This window comes from Gossypium arboreum, chromosome 1, assembly GCF_025698485.1.
Source record: "Gossypium arboreum isolate Shixiya-1 chromosome 1, ASM2569848v2, whole genome shotgun sequence".
Taxonomy (NCBI): domain Eukaryota; kingdom Viridiplantae; phylum Streptophyta; class Magnoliopsida; order Malvales; family Malvaceae; genus Gossypium; species Gossypium arboreum.
In genome coordinates this window covers 76,882,180-76,892,719 of record NC_069070.1, presented here as the reverse complement: position 1 = coordinate 76,892,719, position 10,540 = coordinate 76,882,180, and the positions used below count along the sequence as shown (strand labels likewise).

The window sequence follows — 10,540 nt, the reverse complement described above, 5'->3', positions numbered from 1 at the left end:
TTAAACAATTAATAAATATTTTATATAAAATTAATTTAATTTTAATAAAATATACAAATCATCAACCATTTCAAGTATTTTTCATAAAACTATACTTCACCTATATATATCTATACTTACTATTATTTAAATGTAATTCAATTTACTCAAAACCAACTTGATCAGAACAAATATTAAAAAAAATCAAATTTAAACAATTAATAGACATTGTCATATAGTGTTTTTGTATTTTATTCATTAATATAGAATTTATATTAAAAATTTTAAATTTTAAAAAAATACAAATGATGAGATTTAAACCTAGCCTATTAGTGCTTTGTTTGCTAGTAGAAATATTATTTTTTACACATGTTTTAGTATATGAATTAGCAATAAACTAATTCAATTGGTAATATTTAACCACATCTATAATTTATTTTTAGCGAAGAGAGGAAAAATTTTCGCTTAATTTTTACAAGAGTTATCATCCATCTTTCAAATTTTAAATTTAAATTTATACTAGTTATTCTTTATTTTATATCTAACAATTACAATACATGCATAATAACTAAGTTTGTTTTGCTCATATAATTACACTAGTAATCAAACGAGACATAAGTATCTTAAATCTTTAATTTTACCATGTCATCCAAAGCTTCATCATACATAAAAAATATTTTCTCTCACATTCTGTTTTCTATATCTATGGTTACTATTATTTAAATATGTGACTAAATATCTCAACTCAACTCAACAACTTGATCAGGAAAAATATTTAAAAAATCACATTTTAGACCATTAATAAATATTATTGTAGGATATTTGTTGCATTTCCTTACCTTTATATAAAGTTTATTTAAAAACAATTGACCTAAACTATGAAAGGATTCTTAATTTTAATTTTACCATTTCAACTAAATTCTTATTGTTATTTTAATATAAATTTTTCATAAAACTTATTTTTCACCCATATAATCTATATTTTTATTTAAGCCTCATGTTTTTTCTGTTATTTTTTTATAAATCAATAAAAAATCATACATGGTGATTGGAAACTTTTAACTATTTTAACCTTTTGTTATTTAAATTTGAATTTTTTAGAGGATGAGGATAGTGTGGTGTCCACCATATTAAAATGGCATATAATTCCTGGTTGTAGGCCACAGCTTATATACATTTGAGCAGGCAACTAGCTAAGGCAAAACAAGTGCTCGATATTATGTCACACAGAAGAACCGTGACATAAAGATACAAAGAAAGTGATGGTCACTTGAGACTAGAAACACTGGAACACACCCAGATCAGCCAGACTGTCCCCATGGACAGCTCCTAACGCACGACAATTGCTGCCCATGTTTTGTGCCATGTGCGCCTCAACAAGAGATAATTTTGCATGATGAAAAAGTACTTAACATCATTTTGTTACAAAACTAGCATAACATCAAACAGTAATTAACCCCATAATCCTGTAATTATCATCGAAACAGTTTCACAAAAAAAGTACAGGGAAAAAGAAATTACCTACCATGAGGCCTAAACGGCAGCTTCACCAGACCTCCGAGCAACCCATGTGCGTAAAGCTTCATCCAATGAACTAAAGGGCCACCCCAGCACTCAACCAAAAAAATCTTGAAACTGGTGGATCAGATAAGAGTAGGAGGAGGCTGATCAAGTAAAGCCATTTCAGGACCACTTGTCAATAAAAGAAACAGATAGCAACAATTCATACCCGTTAGCTATATTGGTTAAAAATAACAATTTGCTATAGACTCACTGTTTACCGAAGGCATCCAAATCATGTGATGCTTGTCTGAAAGTAGTAACACAACCGACACTGGATTCCATCATCCTTTTGATCATATAGATTTATTTCAAGTACCAACAAAACCAACTTATGCTATTGCGTGCATGTGTGCGCACAGGAGAGCAGAGGATACACAACAAGGTAGGATTCTATGTTATAACCAGCACAAAGCTGACAACAGCAAAACGTCATACACTATCATCAATTGCATATATAACTACTGAGATGCATTCCCCTGTTTTGCGAAGAATTAGCTGTGGATTAAAAAGTAACCTCCCTGGAGTCAACAGTGAGAATCACAAATCTCATTAACCAAACAAAACAAAGAAATCAAATCTAGTTGATATTCGTAGTACATGCACAATTAGCACTAGAAACACAAATTGGGTTGCAAACTTGAGCTTGGTCAGGAGCTATAATCACTGAAGTTTGTTATATAAACAACTATGCAAGCACAAAGAATTGCTGTCACTCAGGCCCAGAAAGGGAACCATTTTACTATCACTACATTAAAAAAATCTTTCGTTCATAGTCTCAAATGAAAGGGTAAAGAGCAGTGGAAACTGAACTGAGTATGACTAATGTCAAATGCTTATAACAAAGCTTTAACTGCAGAGAGAAACAACTCCACCTACACTACCGATATTTAACCGCCCATCTAAATCAACTCAGCTATCCTCCCTCATATACTAAGGAAATAACCATGAAATATAGAAGGCCAAGACAAAATCTATTCAGATCGCAAGAAGTTCTAACTTATGAATAGCTAGACACATAAAATACTGCTACATTTTATGTTACCCAACACTTGAAGATATTATGACTGGAATTAGGATAAATAAGCTGAAAACACATGACCTTGCTCTCATGCCTCAATAATCTTGCTGAAACCAAGGATGCGCAGGGAGAAAAGAAAAAGAGCCAAATTAGTGTATTGTAGTTGCTAAAACACATTGATGCTTTTCAGCCATAGAGGACAGCGAAAGATATTCCAAAGCATAAATACAAAGGCGAACCAACAGATGAACCAAAAATCAACAGGGGAAGTACTATACAAAAAATTCCTCAATCACTAAGTAAAAGACAAAAAGGTAAATGAAAATGCATTTATTAGATTTACACAAGATATCGGATTGGCACTCCTAAAATAAGTTAGCAATTTATGCTTTGATAGCAGATATGGTCTATTGGTAAATCATTGCAAAGATAACACAAACAATGATAAACAGAAACAGCATCTTCAGATAATGATCCTGCTGGCCTTGTGCGGTGCGATGATGATGGTGGTGGTGGTGATGATGGTATCCATGAGCATGGCCACCATGATATGAACTTGGAAAGCCATATGGAAAACCAGCAGCTGGACCAAACATAGCCGCATCAGGAAATCCATGGACCTGAAGGTTAAACAAGGATGGGATAAGACCACCAAAAGCAGCAGAGAGAGTGAAATTCCCAAATCGAGCGGTTGCCATTGGTGCAAAACCTCCCAAGCCTCCCATGAACCCGAACCCATTTTGGGGAAACTGAATAGGTGGTGGTGGAGGAGCCGTTTCAGGTCTCTGTCCAGCTGGACGATTCGGAATATTAACACCCGGAATAGATTTGGACCTAGGATCAGTAGATGATTTCCCCCTTCCATACAAGGGAACCAATTTTTGTTCCTCAACAAGGGCTTTACAAACAGGACATTCCTGAGAACGGGAATGAATATGAAGCCATTTGTAAAGGCAAGGCCAGCAGAAAAGATGCCCACATAAAGTGACAATAGGGTCTTGAGCTAAGTCAAAGCAAATATTGCACTCAAAATCACCAGCATCACCATTAGCATTACTGGTGGAGCAAGATGGATTGTGGGGAGAATGGCTCGCTGATTCCCCAAACCCACCTGCCATTTCTTTTCCTAGACCTCCGAAACTCCGATTCCTACAAAAATCGAATTGGAACCAAAACAAACACCAATCATAAAATTCACCAGTATCAGAAAATTGCAGGAATTTCCCCAAAAATTGAAGGCTGTAATATAAAAACCAAAGCCTCTAAAGACTCAAATCATCTCAAATTCAAAAAAACCTCAGATCTCTTATGAAAATCAGCCTAACTAATTAAAACAAAATCTTTCCCGATTAATTAACGACAAAAATCGCGATTCAACGGCAATAAAAAAACAAATCTAGCTTTTTAAAATATAATGAAGAGAGAGAAATATGAATTACTGACCTTCAAAGAGATATTGAAGAGATAGAAGGACCGATCGATATGGCAATCGACCGATCCAAAGAAGTCAAAAATAAATAAATAAATAAAAAGAAAAAAGATGAAGATCGCAGAAGAAAACTCTTCGAAGAAACTTGGTATTTATTTACCGACGCGTTAACAGCTAAAAGATTCCCATCGTTCCTCTTTCCTATGTTTTAATACGCAATAGCGTTTGAGCTTTTGAATCCCCACGTGGCAACAATCTGTAGGTTCATTTCTCTTGACTCCTTGATGACCCGTTATTAGATTGCGCCTGTGGTTTGGATAGGCAACTACCGGCGTTAGAATGTTAACGCGTAAACGCTACGCTCCAATTATCGCATTGACTTTGTCCTTTTTTTATTAATATAGCATTTGATACCTGAGTTTGTCTTTTATATTCAATTTGGTACATGAGTTTGGCTTTAAGGTCTAATTTGATACAAATGGTATTATGTGGTTCAATGAATATTTGACATATGAACTCTAGTAAAAAAGTGACAAAAAATAAAATTAAATATTGAAGCTAAAGTTGGGTAATTAGGACCAAAAGAACTCAAATATCAAATTGAAAAGTTTAAGCACCAAATCGAACATTGAAGCCGAACTTAGATACTGAATTGAAACAAAAATACTTAAGTAGCATGTTAAACAATTAAATCAAATTCAAGTACTAAATTATATTTAAACCCTTATTAATTTTAAGAATTTAAAAAAAATGGCTCAGGTACCGGACTAATCCTTAATATAGCCAAATTTTTTGTTTTTACGTTAGGTAACTTGTACGTAAAGATATATGTATTTATATAATTTATTTTAATAAAAATTTAATTTTATATAATTAATTTAAGTAATCATTACTAAAAGATAAGGAATGTTAGATTTCTATGGGCATGGTCTCTCAAAATAGATGTAAATAAATTAGATATATTATAAATGCAATAAATAATAATATTATTTCGAATTCTAAAATAAGTATTTGCGTAATTGCTAATAATATTTTTGTTTTGATAATCATACTTGAAAGTAATTGTGAATAGGTTGTTTTAGTTAATATTATTAGTAAAATAATTAATTATAATTATTTTTAGTTTAAATATTATATAAATAATAATTAATCACATTTAAAATTTTTATTTGGATAGAATTATATCTAAAGTAATTTTTAATATGTTATTTTAATTAATATTAATTATTTTTAGTTTAAGCATTATATTATAATATTTTATCATATTTACTCGAGAATGTGGAAGAATAAAACTACCCGCATGATTAGATTTTAGGCATCATACTTCTAAGACCAATATAATAAAAATACTGACAATAGTTCATAAATGTTTAATGCGTAAATTTATTGAGTTATCAATTCAAAATATTTTTTTATTCAATGAAGAATTTTTTAAATTTTTTTCAATATCATAGAATTATATTTAACGTTGTTAGTAATATAGATCTAATTTAACTATTAGTTAGTTAGCAGATGTAGCAGTTAGTCTGTTACACCTATGTTAGTTCTCAATTCTGTTATTTCTCTTTTCTTTTTTAAGTTGTATATAACTAAGCCTTTGAATGGTGAAAAAGAACTCTTAACAATTCCCTTACACTCCTTTTCTACATGGTATCAGATGTAAAATTCTCTTGCATTTTTCTACATTTTCTCGCTTCCCAAACACTCTGTTTCTTTGATTTTCATTGGTTTCTTTCTTTCCAATGGCACTCTATGATCCTACACTACCTTCTAGTCCTTATTACCTTCATCCAAATGAAAATCTAGCCTTAGTTCTTGTTTTTCCTGCCTTATCAAGCTCGAATTATCATTCTTGGTCTCGAGAAATGAAACTGGCGCTCTTATCCAAGAACAAGCTTCAATTTGTTGATGGCACAATCACAATGTAAGGCCCAAATTTTACCCTTAGTCCAAATACAATACCCAAACTCAATTTATAAACCCTAATAGCCCAAGCCCACTATGTTAAAAAAAAAAATTTCAGCAGCCACCAAAGTTTTTAGCCGCATGCCTTCAGCCACCAGCCTTCTCACGCGCGCCACCACCGCTCGGGGCGCCAATCACCGGCCTTCCACGCGTCTGACACTCCCATGACCTGCAAACATTTGGAAAAGAGGAAAATTGGCAGCAAGAAGAACAAGTAGTAGCAGAGAATAAAACAACAATATTTTAATATGGGAATCGGCTATAAAGCCGAAATGAAACTGATTATAACGGGAGGGCGACGCACATTTGAATAAAAGAACAGAACAAAATTTAAAGGTTGATCTCTGATTTATTTTTTTCTTTGTTTTCATTTCGTTCTTTCATCTCTTTAAATTTTTTTTTATTTATACTACAAATCTATAAAAACAAAAAAGGGTATAAAATCAAAGAAGGGGACTTACCCGAATCGAAGTGACCGTCGTTGGAGATCGCTCCTCCGTCGTCGGATTCGACCCAAAGAGGTCGTAGGGGGTTCTTTCTTTGGATCTTCTTTGGTCGGGGAAGTTTTCGCTGTTGAGTTCGCCTTAAACAGGGGCTTGAAAGCCCGGTTTACACCCTAACCACCGCCTGTGGTGGCGCTGCGGTGAAGGCGGCAATGAAGGTTCTAAGAACCCTAACCGAAATGAGCAGGGAGAGGGAGAGAGGGTAAAGGCCCTCTGTTTTCTTTTTTCTTTTTTAAAATAGAAGCTGAAATGAAAAAGAAAAAAGAATGGCTTAAATGGCCACAGAAACGGCAGCATGTTTTTTAAGGCTAAAATGGGATATTTTCGTTCACGGTCCCTCCTCTTTTCCTACGCCATTTGATTTAGTCCTTTTTGCATTTTCTTTTTTTTTTTAAATTTTGCCCACTTATTTTATTTCATTTCCGTTTTAATCCTTGGCCTGAGTGGTTGAAATGCAGCGCATTTGAGACTTGGGATAATGTCCCATTTCGTCCTCATAACTTTGAATGCATTTTGATGTAGTCCATGACACTTATCTGTTATTATAATTTGTACCTTTTCTTTCATTTTGATTTTAATTTAATCATTTCCTCTTTATTTCAAACTGTTTCATTATATTTTATTATATGCCCCATTTACGATTTATTTAGATATTATTTTATTTAGTTTCAAACTTTATACGGTATTTGTATATTCGTCCTTTTTATTTAAAAACTGTTTTATATTTTTTTTTACATATTAATTATTTTAATGCATACATATATTACATATTTTGTCTTCATTTTATTAGACTATTTGTTCTTTTTATGTTCCATTATTGTGCATATCCATTCTTAAATCTTTCACATGATGTTTTAAACCTTTTATTGATCTGTTTTGGGTCTTTTATACTATTTTGCCTTACATTAAGATCCTTATTCATATTAGTTATTATAGATTGCTACGTTTTACTCCAAAGTACCATTTTTATTTTAAATCGTTTCATGTACTATTTATTTAAAATTATTTAGTTATCTTAAACCTTTTATTTATTTATTTTAGTATTCTATGTATTATTTATTTTAAGTTTTGTATTACCCATTTTAAACTTTATGTACTCATGTCTATGTTATTTGTTATAAAATTTATGTATATATTTTTTGAAAATTGTCTTATGCATTATTGATTTTAAAAATTCACTTCTTTCTATTATTTATTTTTAAGCTTATTTGCTATCTTTTTCAAATGGTTCATACGTTTTATTTATTTTGATTGGTTCCATAGTTTTTAAATTGTTATATATGTCCTTATTGTTCTTCCTTAGCTAATTCTAGCATGTAAAATAATGTATGTTGAATCATTATCATCATTGTATGTACCACAATATGCTCGCTTATATTTTCACATTATCATCGTATATTTATGTGGTGTTAGTCATGTGTTATCGCCTATATTTATTCTTATATCGTATTTCATATCATTGCCTTACAAATTAGACCCCAATACATTTACCTAATAAATCGTTTTATTTTAACCTAAATAAATAACACTTGTTGCTTAAATATTGCATTCGCTACTATTCAAAAACTAAATTTTCCAAATAAGGCAATGTTATTCATTTTGGAACATCGAGGAATTGTGCCCTAACTTACGAGGTTTCGATTTTCTCATTGTTTCTAAATAGCAAATATCCTTTTCGAGTTTTAAAACACATGGATTTCCAATTAAGATTAAAGACAACTTACGCTCGGGAGTTCATGGTATCGTGTCCTAACTTACGGGATTTGACACTTCGATATCTCGAGACGAGGAAATCTTTAGCAACCACTTTGATTTAATTCGAACTTTTTAAAATTAATATTAATAGAAAAGATCGTATTTCAAATCCGTTCCCGTTTTAATTTTCACTTTCAAAACCAAAGTCGATCCCGTTTTCAAAAAATGGTTACAACACTATCTTGTATGTTATATTTTATCATGTTAATGTGCTCTTTCATGCACCAGTTTTAAAAATGAGACTTTAAGGATTTCAAAAAATATAAAGGCAATGCTTGGTGTTTGGAAATTTCGAGAAAGTAGTGCCCTAACTTATTGGGTTGCAACTTTTCTCGTTGAGTTCGAATAGTCAAGTACCCTTCTAAGTTTTTAAGATTTTCAAAATACGAGCAACTGTCTTGGAATTTCAAAGCGTTGTGTCCTAACTTATTGGATGTGACGATTTGTCGTTTCGAGATAGGGATTTCCAAAAGGTTAACTTAGTGTCAATGTTTTGATACGATTGAACCCAAATTTTCGAAGTTAAAATATTTTAAAGAGGATTACATCTTAAATTTTTTTTAAAAATTCCGACATTAAAGACATTTGATAATCAATTAGGTACCAATTTTTGGGCGTTACAAGGGTGCTAATCCTTCCTCGTACGTAACCGACTCCCGAACCCGTTCTTTTATTTTGTCGACCAAAACTAATGATTTTAAAACAAAATGTTTTAAAGGTGATCCAATCACACCTAAAAAGATTGGTGGCTACTCTCGGTTTCGTTTTTTAAAATCGATTCCCATTTTCTAAAACTCGATTTGAAAATGGTTTCGACAACTTGGCGACTCCACTAGGGACTAATAAGAAAGTCAGGCCATGTAATTGATTATCTCTTGTCTTAATGTCGGAAATTAAAAATTTTAAAATTTAATCCTCTTTACATTACATGTGTTTGTATTATTGCATGCTATATTCTGATCGCATTGCATTTACATGACCGTTGTGGTCACACCCTTAAGTGGGAGTGAGAAGCTACGCCTTCGTGAGGTTTTCGCCTCCGTGTAGGATAGTGGATCACTTTCGGGATACATCCGTACCTATGGTTTCGTGAGATTTTCATCTCCGTGTAGCCATAGGGAAATGTATTCCCCTGAACTGAACTCGATTCAAATGAGCCTATAATGGGTGAGGATCGAGGAATCTGCTGGTTCGGGTACCTCAAACTTTAGAACCAACCCCATGTCAAAGGACCGTATAAGCCCAACTTAGACATTACCCTTATAAGTTATCGTTGAAATTTATTGATATCATGTGATACTGACTATCTCTTTTCTTTTGCTTGCATGTCATTTTGCATTTACAAAGATATCGGTTCACGGTCAGTTTCTAAGTTAGGAAGTTTTATTATAGAGAACGGACTTCTTGATAAAGTGGAAGGCAACGTTAACGTCCACAGATGGTCCGAGCAAACTCAACTAGAAAAAGGAGATAGTATAGCTGAGGGATACATATCGGAGTTGTCAGATTACACTCGTATTAGCGTCACGCAGAATAATCTCCAGGAGCTTAAGGCAATTTGGGATCAGTGGGGCAAAGAGACTAAGCAATTATTCTACGGTAATTATGGAGACTTACCTTACTTGCTTGATGTTCAGATAGACGAGCACTTATTCCGAGCCCTTGCTCAGTTTTGGAACCCGGCATACAGTTGCTTCACTATTGGGGAAGTAGACATGGTACCTACTGTGAAAGAGTACACTGCTTTACTTCGTTGTCCCCGGTTTCAGAATGATAGGATCTATTCCCGAGCTCCTTGTGTCCCTACCTTTTGGAAGAAATTAATGATTATTACGGGGATGAGCGAGCAGTGGGCCATAGCTCGAATTAAAGAAAAGGGTGAGTGCAAGTGCATTTCGTGGGATGCTTTGAAAGATTTGATTCTAACACACCCTGATGAGACAAAGAAGGTAGATGTTTTTGCTTTAAGTTTATATGGATTGATGGTTTTCCCTAGGGCTTTGGGATATGTGAATGAGGCAACCACGGATCTTTTTCATCGACTCAGTAAAAAGGTCACTTCTGTCCCTGTAATTTTGGCGGAAACATTTAGGTCTTTAGGTGCATGTAGGAGGGCTGGTGCTGGCAGGTTCATAGGGTGTGCTCAGTTGCTTTTGGCTTGGTTCTACAGTCATTTCCGGTCGATAGATAGGATGGTTTGTCGAGTTTTCTTTGAGAATTACTCACCATTGAAAGATATAGTAGCTTCAACCAGGAGAGTTGATATTCTAGAAGAGAATTGGACAGCGCTGCTTCAGAACCTTCAGTCGAAAGATGTCGAGTGGAGGG

General features: G+C 33.3%; 1 protein-coding gene across 1 annotated transcript; it reads right to left on the bottom strand.

Annotated features, from left to right (window-relative positions):
* Window positions 1–2,717: 2,717 nt before the first annotated feature.
* On the bottom strand, window positions 2,718–4,196 carry LOC108483628 (uncharacterized). Its single transcript, XM_017787122.2, has 2 exons — window positions 4,004–4,196; window positions 2,718–3,709 (listed from the first exon to the last, which is right to left on the bottom strand). The coding sequence occupies exon 2, from the start codon at window positions 3,676–3,678 to the stop codon at window positions 2,968–2,970; it is 711 nt and encodes a 236-aa protein (XP_017642611.1). The 5' UTR covers window positions 3,679–3,709; window positions 4,004–4,196; the 3' UTR covers window positions 2,718–2,967.
* Between the last annotated feature and the right edge of the window lie 6,344 nt (window positions 4,197–10,540).

Coding starts and splice junctions, on each gene's coding strand:
- LOC108483628 (XM_017787122.2), bottom strand. CDS start 3,678: ATGGCAGGTGGGTTTGGGGAATCAGCGAGCCATTCTCCCCACAATCCA.